The sequence below is a fragment of the Myxocyprinus asiaticus genome, chromosome 31 (genome assembly GCF_019703515.2).
Source record: "Myxocyprinus asiaticus isolate MX2 ecotype Aquarium Trade chromosome 31, UBuf_Myxa_2, whole genome shotgun sequence".
In the NCBI taxonomy this organism is placed as follows: domain Eukaryota; kingdom Metazoa; phylum Chordata; class Actinopteri; order Cypriniformes; family Catostomidae; genus Myxocyprinus; species Myxocyprinus asiaticus.
The window spans coordinates 5,381,953-5,401,505 of NC_059374.1; the positions used below are offsets into that span (position 1 = coordinate 5,381,953).

At 38.9% G+C, this 19,553-nt stretch overlaps 1 protein-coding gene across 4 annotated transcripts; it reads left to right on the forward strand.

The window, feature by feature from the left end:
• Window positions 1-625: 625 nt before the first annotated feature.
• Window positions 626-14,799, forward strand: LOC127422285 (delta(3,5)-Delta(2,4)-dienoyl-CoA isomerase, mitochondrial-like). 4 transcript variants are annotated; one of them, XM_051665701.1, is made up of 10 exons: window positions 626-780; window positions 4,427-4,595; window positions 4,763-4,851; window positions 7,734-7,858; window positions 8,335-8,383; window positions 8,532-8,596; window positions 10,419-10,489; window positions 12,844-12,915; window positions 13,663-13,813; window positions 14,247-14,799. In XM_051665701.1, the coding sequence occupies exons 2-10, from the start codon at window positions 4,441-4,443 to the stop codon at window positions 14,349-14,351; spliced, it is 882 nt and encodes a 293-aa protein (XP_051521661.1). In that variant the 5' UTR covers window positions 626-780; window positions 4,427-4,440; the 3' UTR covers window positions 14,352-14,799. The 4 variants fall into 4 exon arrangements, with proteins under 4 accessions (XP_051521661.1, XP_051521660.1, XP_051521662.1 ...); XM_051665700.1 differs by having other exon boundaries at window positions 631-860; window positions 7,734-7,823; window positions 8,335-8,397; XM_051665702.1 differs by having other exon boundaries at window positions 632-860; window positions 4,484-4,595.
• The last annotated feature ends 4,754 nt before the right edge of the window (window positions 14,800-19,553 follow it).

Sequence of the window (19,553 nt, forward strand, 5' to 3'; positions counted from 1 at the left end):
AGTTATGATCAGGACTGATGTTGGTTAAAAAATCGAAGTCATTGAAAGTGGAAAATAATATTAATATATAATATTTTTATGACAGTTTTTTAATGCTGACATTTCTTCCTATAAGGACCTCAGAGTAACTATTTTTTATTGATGCACAAGGGTTAAAACAGTGACTATTTTAACATTTATGGATTTGCTCCATTTACTTCTATAATAAATGTCTTACTGAACTGCTATTTTTTTGCCAGCCAGGCATGGATTCAACATTCACGTTTGCTATAGCCAAACAGAAATGCGAGGCTTGATAAGTACATACATTTAGAGAAATTTCCATAAAAATAAAGATAAAAGGTCTTCATTATAGAAAATTATTTTCTCAGTAATAAACATGTGAATTGAAACATGTTTATAGTTCTGATGTTATATGAAGTTTTAAGTGCTTCATTATGCAGTGAAATTGAATTGTTCTATCGAATTAAAAGTCTTTTTCGTTTGCTATGAAAAATTGCAAGTCCCCTGATGGGAGGAAACTTTCTGAAACTTCTAAGCGCCACTGACGCGATCACATGGAGTTCGACACACTGCACGCGGAGGACATCTGCTGGTGAAAAGCGTGTGAAAAGACTGGCACCGATTGACCTCAATGAGCCACCGTACGTCATAGTAAAAAATAAAGCATATGGCGTCCTGCTAAACAGAAATAAAACAGCCCTCCTAATACCTGCTTTCAGTTTTTGTGAGGACTTACTTGTCTCACACAGCTTCAGAAGATAAAACGACACTATTGAAGTGAGTTTTGAGTTTTGGTCTGTGAGACTATATTGGTCAAAGGGCAACAATGACATTTCTATTCAGATCTGCTCTCACAAGTAAGTCATCCTGTTAGATCATGTGTCTAATTTATTGTATTCACAGTTAAGATAAATGATATTGTAATATATGTCGCTGTGAACACTAATAGATGATGATAGGATGAAGAACCATCCTTGACAAGACGCTCTGTACATACTTTTAAAGAAAACAAATGACAAAACAAAAGACTCATGTTTTGTTAGCCAATATGTCCTAATGTCAGTTTCATTTACATTGTAATGAGAATGTATTACTTTTCTGTAACTGTCTATGACTTTATTACTTGTGTAGTTAACTGGGTGAAAGGTCACACGTTCAATAATAGGTGTTATTTGCCTCATAGGGGGAACAGACTTTGCCAAAGGGGAAATATAGGGGGGAACAGACTTCGACAATGGGGAAATATGGGGGAACAGACTTTGACAAAGTGGAAAAATAGGGGGTACAGACTTTGACAGTGGGGAAATATAGGGGGAACAGACTTCGACAATGGGGAAATATAGGGGGAACAGACTTTGACAAAGTGGAAACATAGGGGGAACAGACTTTGCCAAAGGGGAAACATAGGGGGAACAGACTTCGACAAAGGGAAACATGGGGGGAACAGACTTCGACAATGGGGAAATATGGGGGAGCAGACTTTGACAAAGTGGAAACATAGGGGGAACAGACTTTGCCAAAGGGGAAACATAGGGGGAACAGACTTCGACAAAGGGAAACATGGGGGGAACAGACTTCGACAATGGGGAAATATGGGGGAGCAGACTTTGACAAAGTGGAAACATAGGGGGTACAGATTTTGACAAAGGGGAAACATAGGGGGAACAGACTTTGCCAAAGAGAAACATAGGGGGAACAGACTTTGACAAAGGGGAAACATAGGGGGAACAGACTTTGCCAAAGAGAAACATAGGGGGAACAGACTTTGACAAAGGGGAAACATAGGGGGAACAGACTTTGCCAAAGAGAAACATAGGGGGAACAGACTTTGCCAAAGAGAAACATAGGGGGAACAGACTTTGCCAAAGAGAAACATAGGGGGAACAGACTTTGACAAAGGGGAAACATAGGGGGAACAGACTTTGCCAAAGAGAAACATAGGGGGAACAGACTTTGACAAAGGGGAAACATAGGGGGAACAGACTTTGCCAAAGAGAAACATAGGGGGAACAGACTTTGACAAAGGGGAAACATAGGGGGAACAGACTTTGACAAAGAGAAACATAGGGGGAACAGACTTTGCCAAAGAGAAACATAGGGGGAACAGACTTTGCCAAAGAGAAACATAGGGGGAACAGACTTTGACAAAGAGAAACATAGGGGGAACAGACTTCGACAAAGGGGAAACATAGGGGGGACAGACTTTGCCAAAGGGGAAACATAGGGGGTACAGACTTCGACAAAGGGAAACATAGGGGGGAACAGACTTCGACAATGGGGAAATATGGGGGAGCAGACTTTGCCAAAGAGAAACATAGGGGGAACAGACTTTGACAAAGGGGAAACATAGGGGGGACAGACTTTGCCAAAGGGGAAACATAGGGGGAACAGACTTTGCCAAAGGGGAAACATAGGGGGAACAGACTTTGACAAGGGGAAACATAGGGGGAACAGACTTTGACAAAGGGGAAACATAGGGGGGACAGACTTCGCCAAAGGGGAAACATAGGGGGGACATACTTTGACAAAGCGAAACATAGGGGGAACAGACTATGACAAAGAGAAACATAGGGGGAACAGACTTCGACAAAGGGGAAACATAGGGGGAACAGACTTTGACAATGGGGAAATATAGGGGGGACAGACTCTGCCAAAGGGGAAACAGGGGAAACAGACTTTGAAAATGGAGAAATATAGGGGGAACAGACTTTGACAAAGTGGAAACAGACTTCGACAAAGGGAAACATAGGAAGAACATATTTGATTCATTTTGCTAATATTTGATCCATTTTGTAAAATAATTGCAATAGAGGACACATGATCCTGTTCTTGGACTGTAACACTGGCTTTCCCATAACTGATGACACTAAAATTAATAACCCTTATTGGGAAATTTCATTTGCATAAAGCTAAGTTAATGTCTGTTAAGGCTTGTTTTAAGTTATTTTGTATAGATTTGAAAATGTTTTACGACTTGGTGAATGCATTGACCGGTAATAAGAAATCAACTAAATAGAAGAGACGTCTCTTCTATTGAAAAAAGGAATCTGTTTAATAAAATTTTGAGATAATATGAAAATGAAAAGATGTAAATTGCACAAGACATTTTTTTTTTTGTCACACTAATATTTGTACGCTAAATGTGAAGATCTGTTTCGTATCCCCCTGTATGTTATTTATACATATGTATGTTTCTTGTGAAATAAATAATTTAAAAAAGGCTAGTGGTTTGCTAAGCTAATAGGCTAACCAATTAGCTTGTGAGCAATCTAAAGAAAACAGAACAGAGAAATGTTTAGTTTCACCATTTATATCTTCGGTTGAATAATATTATAAGTGCCATATAATTAAAATGTTATTTTTTTGTCAGATTTACATAGTTGAGACCACATAAATCATACAGCGATTGCATTAAAAGTTTTTTCAGCCATTAGAATTGCTTTTTGGTCCAAGGGGGCTGTTAATTGCAGTGGGCATGTCATGTAGTGGGTGTTCCTTTTTGTCTTGCGAGAAGCAGACAGATACACTTGGATGATTTACCCAAAAAAATAAATAAATAAAAGTCATTATTTACTCACCCTTGTGTTGTTCACTAGTTAGTGTTTCACTAAATAATACATTTGATTTGTCTCTCACCAAACCTTATCGTATTCCTTCAGAACAAAGCATGAGTCGCATGGAATAATTTATTAGACATCTGAATTATACTTTTGTGTTCTTTTGAAGCTTGAAGAGGCGTAGCATTCAGTACAGGCCACGACTTATGTACAAGCCAAACACTACTCACTTGTTTTCAGAAAATATAAATATCTAGTAATAAATGCACTACTGGACGTGTCAGCATGAACAAGCATGAACAATCTAAACTGTTTATTTGTGTTGTTGGCAGTAGTAACGCCAGCAATTGCAGTGCAAAATGGAACAGGAGACCCTTTTACTGTTGGATGCTTCCAGTGCATCATTGATTATAATGGGTTTTATTGCTTTTCGAAGTGATGTGCCGCTCATGTCCAGTGTAGACAGGGTGTAAAAGAAACATTCAGTCTGCAGCACTAAAGATTATGGCCGTCAAATTATTATTTTTTTTTAATGCATTGAATTTAAAATAAAAATGCATTTGAATTTGGTAACCATCCATTGCCTTTGTATGACATCAGTGAGCAGAATGTTTTTTTCAGAATTGTTCTCTGTGTACTGAAAAAGAAAGTCATATGTGTTTAGAACAACACGAGGGTGAGAAAATATTGTGTATTTTTGTGAACTGTCTCTTTAATGTGATGAACTGCATCTGTGCTTGGACACCTGTGTGAACTTCCTACATCCACTAAAAATCTATTCAATCTAATTAAAATTGAATAGATTTCATTTTAAACTGTTGTGTTCCATTGTAAGCCTTTCTGTTCGGTGTGTGTTGTCTGATCAGAACAGGGTCTGTTGATGCCTGTTCTGAATGCTGTTAGAGGAATGTCTACTTCAACAGGTCCCAACCCCCTCTTCACCACCCTGTCAATCACCCGCCCGGCCGATACCATCACTCACGTCGAGTTCTGTCGTCCAGAGAAACGCAATGCAATGAACAAGGCATTCTGGAGGTGCAGTGTGACATCCATGACCATAGCAAATGCTGCTCAGTTCAATATTGTTCAGAGCATCCACCCCACCCAAGCTTCATTTAATGTTTATGGCAAATAGATTTCAGAGATCACAATATACATGTTAATGCAGAATTGTTTTGTGCATATTTTTATTCTGTTTGCAGTGAAATGGTTGACTGCTTCAATCAGATTGCTGAAGACCCGGAGTGTCGTGTTGTGGTTTTTTCAGGTGCTGGGAAGCTCTTCACAGCTGGTAAAATGGTCAAACACTATCTTACACACACTTGTTGAATATGGCCAGTTGTTTGTCTGTTTTCTCTTAATTGCAATTTTGTCTGTTGGGTGTACACCATTCTTCATTTCGACAACATTAACTGAAAGTGGGGATCTAACTTAGTAAATAACAATGCCAGTGAGTAGTTTTTGTTAAGACATGAACTATTGTTATTGTATACTTGGGTTTAGTGATTTGAAATGATTTCTATCATAGTCATATCTAGGGACCAGAATATCATAAGCTGGGTTTCCATCAAAATGTTTTGCATTTTTAATGTGCATTTCTGAAAATTCTACTAAAGAAAATGCTAAACATTGCGTGTTTCCATGAACTGTAAATGCGCATTATCTTGAAGGAGCCCGCCTTTTTGTCATGGAGCAGCTGAACGACCTCTTTGCTTCGGGGAGAGCTGTATTTGCTGTAATAAAGCAATTGTACATTGTTATTAAATACTGCCAGGAGACGTCGCAGAATAGGTGCAATAGCACACATAATATACCTCCATATAATATATAATAGCCTCCATATATCTGGGAGTGCTCGCGCTCAAAACAGTTCTGGTGGATTGTGAGGACCCACTTTAACGATGATCTGTGGGTGAAGCATTTTCGACTAACCAGGGCTACATTTGAAGAATTGCGTACCATGTTCGGCCTTTCGTTGAGCCAGTCACGTCAAGCTCTCGCGCACCTATACCATCTGACGAGCGCATTGCCATCGCACTTTACAAATGATCATGACACATCATCGTTGATGCGAATAAGCCGTTTCCATCACTTAAATGTGCATTTTAACTAATGCGAAACTCTAGAAAATCCACCTCCTCCTAGCACATTTAATTGTATGCGAATTCTGAGAGTTTATTCGCATATCAAGCATTTCCATTCAGGATTTCCTATGCGCATTTTCAAATAGTTGGATGGAAAACAGCTATAGAGACTTGAGGCTCTTTTGACTTGTACCAGGAAGCAACCACTCAGCAAGACTCTATCAATCACCCATAACACTCAGCAACCACATAGAAACCCCCTGGCAACCAACCACAACACTTTAGCATTGTGGCCATGACTTTTGCCTGGGCAAGCCAAGCACACTCACTTGTCTTCTGAAAATGTAAAAACCTAGGTATAACTGAAGCCTCGTTCACACAGCCAGTGGCATCGTGCGACATAGCGACACAATCCCATTGATTTTCAGCGAGAGCACAGTGACTTGGCTGTCGAGGCCGTTGGCAACAAAGATCGCCATGTCGAGCGACAAGTTGAGAAAATTTCAACTTTATGCAAATGACAAGCTACATTCGCGAGCGACTACCAATGAGAGTGAAGACAGTGCAGCTCACGTAACCCATCTGCTGTAAGTGAATATATTGGAGACAAATGCAGGCAAGATGGAGACGTTTAAAATTTCTGTGAGCAATTTCACTGTTCTATATTATTTGTCTGTAACCACATACATGGATATGGGCTAATAAAATGATGCGTTGAAAACCGTGTTGGCATTCTGAGTGAGTTTGTGAGTGAGTGAATCTGCAGCACTAAAGAACCGCTCACCGCCGACGGCATTGTCGCTGGACTCTGCAATATATGTCGCTAGTGGGCTTTCCTACTGCTCTAACGTTATTGGTGGACTGCACAACTGGTCATAATAGCTTTTGAAATGCTGATTACAGATGATACTGCCGATAAAACTAAGATACCATTCTAATTTGACAAGGAATCAGTTCTTTTGCCTCCAAAAATGAACATTCTCCAGGGGAGGGCGTTTTATAAAATCTGCAGCAGTGCTTAATGCACCATATCATTAAACAAGACTAACATTATGTCAATATATGAATCAAACTCACTCAGAATGCTGACACGGTTTTCCACGCATCATTTTATTAGCCCATATCCATGTATGTGGTTACAGACAAATGATACAGAACAATAAAATCGCTCACAGAAGCTTTGAAGTTCTCTGTCTTGAGCCCCATTCACACCACCAGCGACATCGCGTGAGAAAGCAACAAGATCCCATTCATTTTCAATGAGAGCATAGCAACTTCTGGCATCACGAGCTGCCGCGGCCGTTTAGCGAATTGTCTCCAGTATTTTCACTCCCAGCAGATGGGTTACATGAGCTCCACTGTCTTCACTCTCATTGGTAGTTGCTCGCGAATGTCGCTTGTCATTTGCATAAAGTTGACATTTTCTCAACTTGTCTTGTCGCTCGCCAAGGCGATCTCTGTCACCAGTGGTTGCTGGAAGTTGCTGTGCTCTCATTGAAATGTTGCGTGATGCCGCTGGCGGTGTGTCAAATTAAAATGAGAAATTCAAATATTCTATGAATTTAAGATAAAAATACATTTGAATTTTTGATGTGTGTTCGGTCGCATTTTCACCACAAATGGCTCTTCACAACTGAGTTCAACCGATTACCTCTACTACCTGGGAATGTTACTACCAACTGTACAACTGTAATTAATGAAAAACACTGTGGTACTGCCAGTATTTTGAAGCTGGAGTACCATGGTAGTAACTTAAAACTGTCTACTGAAGTGTTTATTTTCTCGTTTAACTTTTTTACCTAAAATTTGAGAATATGAACTGGCAAAAACCTTTAATTTTAAAGTTTTATGCACTTGTTTAAAATGGGTTTTTGTTAGGTATATTTGCAATAAACAACATAACTAGGTGCCATTTGGTTTATATGTATTTGGTCCACCCTCTTGTTGACTTGTGAGACAATGTTGATTAAAAAATCTTGTGATCACTGATGTTTTGGATTTTGGTAATATTTAGGTGAAAATTCAAATTTAGTTTCTTAGCCCTTTTTACAGCCCTACTAAGGACTGAATAGTAAATCTCTGTCCACAGGTATTGACCTGATGAGCATGGCCAGTGATATTCTACAGCCTGAGGGAGACGACACTGCAAGGATCTCATGGAACTTGCGCCACATCATAGGCAAATACCAGGAAACCTTCTCTGTTATAGAAAAGGTCATTCATGTACTGTGAAAGCATCTCAATACATTAAAAAATATTAAAGTTTTTAAAGTCCTAAGAACAGATGATATGGGAGGTAAAGGAATTAGAGGAATACTTCACCCAGATATGAAAATTCTGCTCTTTTCCATACAAAAGTGATTAAAAACTGGGGCTGTCAAGCTGCACCAAAATGTATCATAAAAGTAGCCAAAACAACTTGTGCACTATTCTCCATGTCTTCTGATGTCATATTGTGTGAGGAACAGACCAAAATTTAAGTTGTTATTCACTTAATTTATTTACTCTCACCTGTTCAAATCTGGCTCAGAACATTGTTTGCATAATTGAGAACTATCATGGCAAACAGTAGTAGTAGAAAAGTAGGTGAGATCTTGTTGGGGTCCTGATCATCCTGTTGGTGGTGTATTTGTGATAAAAACTAGTCTGTGTCATCATGTCTCATCATGTCTTCTTTTTTTCTTTTACAGTGTCCAAAACCAGTGATTGTTGCCATACATGGAGCATGTATTGGAGGGGGTTAGTTTCTACAGGTCCACCACACTCCATGCTTTTTCTTTAATTGTTGGCACCAATTTGTTTAGTACTTCACAATGAAGTTTATTCTCTGTTTTAAACATATTTTTCTAAGCAGTCGTGTTTGTATAATTTGTGTTTTGTATTAAAGGAGTGGATCTGATCACAGCATGCGATATACGGCTCTGTACACAGGATGCCTGGTTTCAGGTCAAGGTGTGGAATTATTATTATTATACTCTTTTTATTTTTTTTATTTTTTTTTAGAGTTTCTCCCAATTTGGAATGCCCAATTCCCAGTGCGCTTTTAAGTTCTCGTGGTCGCGTAGTGATTGGCCTCGGTCTGGGTGGTGGAGGATGAATCTCAGTTGCCTCCGCGTCTGAGACCATCAGCCCATGCATCTTATCATGTGGCTTGTTGAGCGCGTTGGCACAGAGACATAGCGCGTGTGGAGGCTTCACGCCATCCACCGCGGCAACCACGCTCAACTCACCACGCGCCCCACTGAGAACGAACCACATTATGGCGACCACGAGGAGGTTACCCCATGTGACTCTACACTCCCTAGCAACCGGGCCAATTTGGTTGCTTAGGACCTGGTTGGAGTTACTCAGCACGCCCTGGGATTCGAACTCGTGAACTCCAGGGGTGGTAGCCAGCGTCTTTTACCACTGAGCTACCCAGGGCCCTGGATGCTCTTATTAGATTGTTGTTGTGATTTAAAGGAATATTCTGGGTTCAATACAAGTTAAGCTCAATCGACAGCATTTGTAGCATAATGTTGATTACCACAAAAATAATTGCGACTCGTCTCTTCTTTTCTATAAAAAAAGCAAAAATTTAAGTTACAGTGAGGCACTTACAACGGAATACATTTTTGGAGGGTTTAAAGGCAGAATTGTGAATCTTATAATTTTATTTACTTACGGTTAACCACCATATCCTCCTTTCCACCTTGTCGACTATGGGCATCTCAGGAACCGTACTTCGCTGGTGTGAGTCTTGCCTCACAGGTGGGTCCTTCAGGGTGTCCTGGGTGGAAGTGGTGTCCAAATCACACAGACTAGCTACTGGGGTACCTCAGGGTTCAGTGCTTGGGACTCTTCTCTTCTTCATATACAATACATCACTGGGATCTGTCATTCAGGAACATGGCTTTTCCTATCATTGCTATGCCGATGACACACATGGGAATGAAGTTGTACAATTGTAAAAACTTTACACAAAAAAGTTAGTAAGAGATTTTGTCACACTAAAATCATGTTAACATGCATATTGCTTATATCTTGTGGCTTTACATTTGAAACTGTATTTTTTATTTTATTTATTTTATTTTCTCCCCTTTTCTCCCCATATTATATATAATACCCAATTCCCAATGTGCTCTAAGTCCTCGTGGTGGCGTAGTGACTCGCCTCAATTTGGGTGGCGGAGGACGAATCTCAGTTGCCTCTGCGTCTGAGACTGTCAATCCACGCATCTTATCAAGTGGCTTGTTGAGTGTTACCGCAGAGATGTAGCACGTGTGGAGGCCCACGCTATTCTCCGCGGCATCCACGCACAACTCACCACGCGCCCAACCGAGAGCGAGAACCACACATTATAGCGATCACGATGAGGTTACCCCATGTGACTCTACCCTCCCTAGCAATCGGGCCAATTTGGATGCTTAGGAGACCTGACTGGAGTTGCTCAGCACGCCCTGGATTCGACCTCATGACTCCAGGGGTGGTAGTCATTGAAACTGTATTTTTAACGCTTACGGATTGGGCCCATTCACTTCCATAGTGAGTACCTCACTGTAACCCAGATTTTTGCCTTTTTTTTTTCTTTCCTTTTTTGAACCTGGAATTTTTCCTTTAATGCTTTTTAATCATCGTATTATATTATTAGGGCTGTCTATTTATTAATCACTTTAAGCCCTAAAGCAAAGCTCATTGTAGTCCCAATAGAAAGCTCTATTCTTATGCATATAAAACCATCTTAGATTCATTTAGATTTAAATATGATTGTAAACTGTTAGCCGTTTCTCTTCAGGAAGTCGACATTGGCCTGGCAGCTGATGTCGGTACTTTGCAGCGTCTCCCCAAAGTGATTGGAAGTCGTAGGTATGAGATTTAACCCTTAAACTTTGGCCTGAGGGATATATAGATATATGTGGTAGCATTTGAGCACTTAGAATCTGAACTTTTCACAGAACCCCATTACTTTTGTATTTATTTATCATAATATAACAAGTTAAGACCTGAAAACCTCTGTGTCGGAAATGAGTTCCACCTTATGGTAATGTCGAAATATAAAAATGAAAATATACGTTTTTCAGATAGCACTTAAATAGTCAAGTCATATAGCAAATGAAAACTCTCATTATGAGAAATGCAACTAAATTATATATCTATATCTTTGTACTCCATATCAGCTCTTATCTTAGGCTGTTTTCTTTAAAATGAGCCATATTATACTTGTCTGCAAGCTTGCTTGGGTAAATAATCTAATGGTATGTCTCCGATGTCTAGAACAAAATATGCACTCCAGCAGAAAATGTATGATCAACAAAACACAGGCAAAATAGGTTCTATCAAAATATGACTATCGATGATGAAATATTATGCATCTTTGTAAAGCTGAGGATCTTGCCTTTAATCTCACCTTTTAAAATTAAACTTCTTGTCCACTCAGAGGCAGAGATATTGGACAAAACTGTGGGGAAGGTGTATGGGATCACAAAATAGACTGAATGCCTATGGATGAGCACATGGTGAGCGCTCAGCTGCGTTAGAGCGCCACCTACATTTCAGATCTGTATATTATGATAGAAAATGATAGAGGAAAATATAGTTTTATTACTGGTTGCCATCTAGTGGTATAAACTCTTTGCAAGGACATAGAGCAAACAGAGCCTAAATCACAGCCTTTCAAAGACAGGTCATCATAAGATGAACCACAAGATCCTCCTGTCCACCCTCTATGATCTGGGCATCACAGGAACTGCACTTGGATGGTTTGAGTCGTACCTCATTGGCAGATCTTTCAAGGTCTCCTGGAGAGGAGAGGTGTCCAAGTCACATCTGTTGATCACTGGTGTTCCTCGAGGATCAGTGCTTGGGCCACTTCTCTTCTCAATGTATACAGCATCACTCGGACTGATCATTGAGGCCCATGGCTTTTCCTACCACTGCTATGGAGATGATACGCAGCTCTACCTGTCGTTCCAACCTGATGACCTTACTGTCTCAGCTCGTATCTCTGCCTGCCTCTCAGACATTTCAGCCTGGATGAAGGAATGCCACCTTCAGCTCAACCTTGCTAAGACAGAACTCCTCGTGATCCCAGCCAACCCATCTGCTGACCACAACCTCACTATTCATCTTGGTTCAACTACACTAACACTACTCAGACCAGCTCGGAACCTGGGAGTGGTGGTAGATGACCAGCTAAATTTTACCACCCACAACTCATCTACCACCGGTCTTGTAGATTCACACTTTATAACATCAGGAAAATTAGACCTTTTCTGTCTGAACATGCTGCACAGCTCCTGGTTCAAGCGCTGGTCATTTCAAGACTGGACCCCTGTAACGCTTTGTTGACTGGCCTACCAGCTTACACAATTAAGCCACTGCAGATGGTCCAGAATGCAGCAGCGCATCTGGTCTTCAATCAGCCAAAAAGGGCTCATGTCACTCCACTCTTGATTTCACGTCACTGGCTACCTGTTGCTGCCTGCATCAAATTAAAAGCTTTGACTCTGGCATTTAGGACAGCCAATGGAACCGCACCCACTTCTACAGGTCTATGCTCGAACTCGCACTCTGCGGTCTATGAACGAGCGGTGCCTGGTGGTCCCATCACAAAGAGGCTCAAAGTCTGTTTCACAATCGTTCACTTTCTCTGTTCCACTGTGGTGGAATAAGCTTCCAACATCTACACGATCTGCTGATACCATCTCAACATTCAAGAACTAGCTGAAAACACATCTGTTCCGCGAGCACTTAACCAGTCCACACTAACTGCACTTACTATTGAACTTGCACTTCATGTAAAAAAAATAAAAAAAACTCTGTCTCTTTCTTCTGCGCTAGTGGCTATACTAATCCAGCCACTTTGAAAACCTGGCAGTACAACACTGCCACAGCAACAACACAGTTGTTGAACGTTGTATGACAAATTGCTTGCCATGTTCCTCATTTGTAAGTCGCTTTGGATGAAAGTGTCTGCTAAATGTAAAGATTGTAAACATATAAAAGGTTGTTAATGAATAGTTGGAATCATTTTTTAGGGGGGTGGGTGGGTGTTCTGTAAAATGAAACCAATAATTTTCTATTAGGTGAGCTTTTAAATTTGGGTGTGGAAAATGGCATGCGGCAGCCAAAGTATAGTTTAAGGGGATAGCCTTAATCAGAAACTGTATTATGGATCATTTTGTAATTTAGAAGTGAAATTTGCTTGCATTGTCTTTCAGTCTGGTGAATGAGCTGGCTTTGACTGCGAGGAAGATGTACGCTGATGAAGCCAAGAGTTGTGGATTAGTCAGGTGAGATATGTGAATTTGAATTTAAATGGGACGTGTCTTACACTTTTTGTGATGCAGTAAAGTGACAAGTGATTCAAGTTGTCTCTTCCAATGTAAATCTTTTTCGTCATGATGAGTGACAGAACATTTCATTAATCACTTTGTTTGTATCTCTTTGGCGGTGGCCTGGGTACTCCAACCCACTGTTAACTCTTGCCCCCACTGTACATGACACATCATATATCTTCTGATTGGCTGTGATTGTGTTGATCGTTCTGATTGTGTCATAATGCACAGCAGTTCTGCGTTCAGTGGACAGATGGATTGTTTGGATTATGCCTAGTTAGGCCACGGTCCCTTAGTACTAAACAAGCCATTTTTTTGCTACTGTACCCGAAGTCTTGTTTATGTAAATTACCTTTATTATGATTGTGTAATCTCTTCATATGTAGAATGGGGTAGAGCACTTGCCTTCGGGTTTGCTGTTGTGTCCAATATAGTTACTGCCCCATCCTTCAATTACAGACACTTTAGAAAGCCTGCATAACATTGTGACAGATTCCCATAACAATCCATGCTGAAATGTGCCACTCAAACTTATCACACACATAAAGATTTGTAAAATGACCAATTTTTGCAGATTAGTTTTAATAAATGGTGTGATGAATTCTGTGTATGCGTGATAAAAATGAATAAAAGTTTTTTTTGTTGTAGTTGTGAACTTTATTAGACACGGTTATATGTGTGCATTTCTCTTCTCGCACACAGCCGTGTGTTTCCAGATAAAGAGACGATGATGGCCGGAGCTATGGAGATGGCAGAAGAGATCGCAAGCAGGAGTCCTGTTGCAGTACAGGGAACCAAAGTCAATCTAATTTACTCCAGAGATCACAGTGTTCCAGATGGCCTGAATTACATGGTGAGATCTTATGTTCTCATTCTAAAGATCTTTTATTAGAAAAAAATCTCTATATGAAAACAAGATGAGTAATCAATATTTTTGGTCCGTTTCTTTTGGGAAAGAGAAAGACTGTACGTTGCAAATTGCAAAAATCGTTTTGAGTCATACTGATCCACAATCACCTTTCACAGAATTACAGAATCATAATTTAATGCACTGCAGTAAAAAAGAAGGTCGCAGCTTTCTAAAGATATAGTTTTTTATGTTTATATCCCAAACTGTTGCATAGATATTATCATTTAAATTTGTTTTTGAGAAAATGGACTCTAAAGATTCCAAAAAATGTTCAGACATTATTCTTATAGGAAACAGTTAGTTGCCATCAAGATTTGCCACCTAGTGATTAATACACAACACTGTTCTGACCCTTACTTCCTGTTTGTGTCTGCAGGCCACCTGGAATATGAGCATGCTTCAAACCCATGATCTGATGAAGTCAGCTCAGGCTGCCATGGAGAAGAAAAGCCCTAAAGAAATTACTTTCTCTAAGCTCTGAGAATCTACAGGGGAATGCATGCTTACTCAAACCAGCTTAAAAAGTTCCATGAAGACCGCCTGCTGATTTATATTTCATGTGCATGTCTTTGTAAACATGATTTCTATAACTAAAGTGCTTCGTGCCAGCACAAATTTAATTCGTTCATCAACTTCAGTGAAAGCAAACTCTTTCTGGAATTGCTTTACTACAATTGCAGGGTGATGTAATATTTTTATGGGTGCCTTAAATATTGTTTGGCACATAAATGTTAGTTAATTAACCAAAAACTACAAAACATGTTCAGTGCTGAACGTACAATAAAACTTGATATTTAGATGCACAGTATGACTGTTTGACCTATGCCTTATCAATCTTATGATTTTTTTTGTTCTGCATTAAATTACATTTGACAGTAGAACTTGTATGAACTGTGACAATATTTTTGCACTTCCAGTAAAAACTAATACTGAAGTATATTTGTAGGCAAGGTTATGGTTCTGTGAGGCACTGGGAAAAGATAACATTTTTAATTTCTTTTGTTTATTTCACAGCAGTCTTGGGGAGTAACTAACTAAAAGTAGCAAAGCTACCAACTTAACTATATTTTTCAGTAGCGTGACAGTAGCTCAGCTATTTTCACAAAAGTGTAGCTTTTCCAGTAACAAGCTACATTTTCCGATGAGTAGCACTCTAGCGTCACAATTCGCAACATTTGTGACATTGTATTGCAAGCGCAGCAATGGAGCCGAGGGAGTAAACAAATGCGCTCACCTAATTGCCCTCTAAAGTAGAGCTGGGAAAACCAAATCATATAAGTGAATCAGTTCTTTCTGATAATTCATGTAAATGAACCGGTTAAATTAAATGATTCCCTTATATTTAACATGAGGAAACTAATTTTATTGAGTCGGTTCTTTCGGATGGTTCGTGTACACGAACTAGTACACAGAAATTATTTACTGATTCAATTGAGCTCAATGCAGTCTTAAAGGGACTTTGCCTTCTTTCTTGAAGTGAAATATTTAGGTAATTACAAGGATGGACTGGCAATTGGGAGCATGGGGACTTTTCCTGGTGGGCCACTCAAAATACTCAACCTCTTGTCACTTTAATTAAAGGTGCACTCAGTAATTTTTTGAATATGTCGACTTGGACTTACACGCCTGTATATAGCATCATTCAAACACAACAGTTTTGAGTTACCAATGATATTGTGGAACTTCTCGATTCACAGATAGCCATGATTCATTTAATCCATGAGTGAAAGTGTCCAATAATGGCGGTTATTGAGATTAATGGTGCGTTTAAATCCTCCTGGGACGTTTGTACTTACAAGGATGGAAATCGTAAATCCAATGTGATGTGCGTTCAAGTGATTTTACTTGGGATTGGAACTTTGCAATTTCAGACTTCTTTCTCTCTTTTTCACTTGCTAGCCAAGGCAGGAATATTTTTTTAGTACCATTGCAACAAAATGAAGAGCAAAACCACACATTTGGTGTGTAATTAGTGTTTTGTCTATTTTAGCATTCTTGTGCGGCCATACAGTATATAATAATGGGAAATGTAAGTTTCTTGCAAACATTTTTCGCTGCATTAACCAACTAAATGAGGCTTATTTTCTGGCAAGTTTTATTGTTATCCTTCATTAACAGTGCAAAAATGTATACAAACTGAACTGCACCGTCAAAATCCTCAAGTAAAACTAAATTATTACAAAAAATTTTCTTCCACCATGATTCTTGAATTGAAACGCCCCCAACTCGGAGAGTTTCCCACCCATAATTACAACTTTGTGGTGGCATTCATGTGCGTTAAACTCGTAAATACGATCATTCCGACATGACTTGAACACATCATCAGCAAGCATCTGATGGTCATGTGATCCAAACATGGCAGCCCCCATGAGGGGACCATCTCCATGTAGAATAAAAACACTTTTATAAGGTTACTGATGTGACTGGAGTCTTTATCTCATGCGAGTGCTCATGATTTTATTCACATTTCAAAATTATTATTCATTTCTTTGGTAGAAAACGTTTATAAATTAATTTTTAATTTTAGCTTTTAACTATATAACTATCAGGTGTTATTATTTAATTCTGCAATCAGAACTTCTGATTTCAGAATTAAATAATATCATCTGACTGTTATACTATATCTAAAAATATTTTCTTATATTGAAATAGTTTTAATGTAGTGTAGCTAACTAATTTTTTTAAAAGAGAAGCTTGACTGTAGTTTAACTATAGTCTAATTTGTCGAGCAATAGTAGGTCTCTCAGAACTGACCCCATTGGCCCAGGCAATAATGAATTCTTAATTGTAAGTCATAGATGAATATTATGTATGGAGCATTTGTAAAGAGAAAGTACACTCACTTAGCACTTTATTAGGTACACCTGGACACCTACTTATTCATGCGATTATCTAATCAGCCAATCATGTGGCAGCAGTGCAGTGCATAAAATCATTCAGATACAGGTCAGGAGCTTTAGTTAATGTTCACATCAACCATTAGAATGTGGAAAAAATTTGATCTCAGGGATTTCAAACTTAGCATGATAGTTGGTGCCAGATGGGCTGGTTAGAGTATTTCTGTAACAGCTGATCTCCTGGGATTTTCACAAACAACAGTCTCTAGAATTTACACAGAATGGTTCCAAATACAAAAAAAAAAAAAAACATCCAGTGAGCGCCAGTTCTGTGGACGGAAATGCCTCGTTGATGAGAGAGGTCAACGGAAAATGGCCAGACTGGTTCGAGCTGACAGAAAGGCTACGGTGACTCCGATAACCCCTCTGTACAACTGTAGCGAGCAGAACAGAATCTTGGTATGCACAACATGTTGAACCTTGAGGCAGATGGGCTACAACAGCAGAAGACCAAGTTGGGTTCCATTTCTGTCAGCCAAAAACAGAAAGCTGAGGCTGCAGTGGGCACACCAAAACTGGACAGTTGAAGACTGGAAAATCTTAGCCTGGTCTGATGAATCTCAATTTCTGCTGAGGCACACAGATGGCAGGGTCAGAATTTGGTGCCAACAGCATGAATCCGTGGACCCAACCTGCCTAGTGTAATGGTGTGAGGAATGTTTTCCTGGCACACTTTGGGCCTGTTAATACCAATCAATCATTGCTTGAATGCCACAGCCTATTTGAGTATTGTTGCTAACCATGTGCATCCCTTCATGGCTTATTTAACATCCAGGTTTCAGGTTATCATTATCATACACTATTAGACACATTTATGAAGGCAAACACAAAACTGTGGACATCATACAGCTGATTGGCCCCTCAGTTGGGTATAAATACTACATTGCAGACCACATAAACCACCAAACCATACAGTTCATATAGACAGATGACTATATGATAATCAGCTATAATGAGATGGGTAACAGTAGTCCTGCTTATTGACCAGGTTTGCCCAGGTAAGACTGATTCTGCATTCTCTATAGGAATACAATTTCTAAAAAAGCAGCATCTTTTACCTCAATAGGCTGTGGAACTTACCTATTCAATGTCTTAAAAATACACTGAATGAATATGCTAAATCTATCCACAGTTGGATTATTTGAATCCAAAGTTTTTCAGTGAGTGAATTCCAGAATGATCTGTGCATTGTCTTCCTCATTTTTTTGAAAACATTACTTGCTGTTCTAATGCAGTTATAATAAGAAATGGATTTATTTAGCTCTTTCACATTTAGATAGACTGTTAAATAGTTATGCACTGCCTAAACCATGAGTGACCATTTTGAAAATTAAGCCACACTTTTAAAATTGTCATTGCATCAGATTATAAAATATCATACCAAGTGGCATTTGCAAACTGTTAGGGAAGCTACTTTGAAACTGTACAACTTCAAGTAGTTACACTACAGTCAAGCTTCTCTTTAAAAAATTAAAATAATGTTAAATCTTTTCTCGAAACTAATTTAACTTTTCTGAGCCTTTTTGTTGTTGTTGTTGTGAAAGTCAATTTCCCTCAAGTTCACAAAGTCCTAGCAGAGTAACCACAGGTGTTCATTACATTAACTATGAACGTTTTCCACCAACATTTGATAACCAGAAAGTGTCCAAATACTTTTTGGCTTCATTTTAAACAGTATATCTATTGTGCTATCATTTTAAACCCAACAAATCTTTATATGAAATCTTAAAGTGTAATACTTTACACTCTATAACTATCTAATAAATTCAATGTTGGGTAAGTTACTCAAAAAAGTAATCCTCTATAAATTACTAATTACTTCACTCAAATTTTGAAACAGTTTTCAGAAAACTGCTCTGATTACTTTATCAAAAAGTAATCACATTTTATGCATATTACTTTATTTTTAAGTTTCTTTCTAAAACACTTTTCACAAACATTTAAATTTTTCCCCTAACAAATAAAATAATGTCTATATATATATATCTAATACACAATGAACTTACATGAACTAACAATGAACAATTGTATTTTTATTAACTAACATTAACAAAGATTATTTAATTCTGTAAAATATATACAGTATATTGTTCATTGTTAGTTCAGGATACCTAATGCATCAACTAATGTTAACGAATGGATCCTTATTTGCATAATATACAGTGCATCTGGAAAGTATTCACAGAGCTTCACTTTTTCCACATTTTGTTATGTTACAGACTTATTCCAAAATGAATTAAATTCATTATTTTCCTCAATTCTACAAACAATACCCCATAATGACAACATGAAAGAAGTTTGTTTGAAATTTATTAAAAATAAAAAATGAAAGAAATCACATGTACATAAGTATTCACAGCCTTTGCTCAATACTTTGTTGAAGCACCTTTGGCACCAATTACAGCCTCAAGTCTTTTTGAGTATGATGCTACAAGCTTGGCACACCTATTTTTGGGCAGTTTCTCCCATTCTTCTTTGCAGGACCTCTCAAACTCCATCAGGTTGGATGGGGAGCGTCGGTGCACAGCCATTTTCAGATCTCTCCAGAGATGTTCAATCGGGTTCAAGTCTGGGCTCTGGCTGGGCCACTCAAGGACATTCACAGAGTTGTCCCGTAGCCACTCCTTTGTTATCTTGGCTATGTGCTTAGGGTCGTTGTCCTGTTGGAAGATGAACCTTCGCCCCAGTCTGAGGTCCAGAGCACTCTGGAGCAGGTTTTCATCAAGGATGTCTCTGTACATTGCTGCATTCATCTTTCCCTCGATCCTGACTAGTCTCCCAGTTCC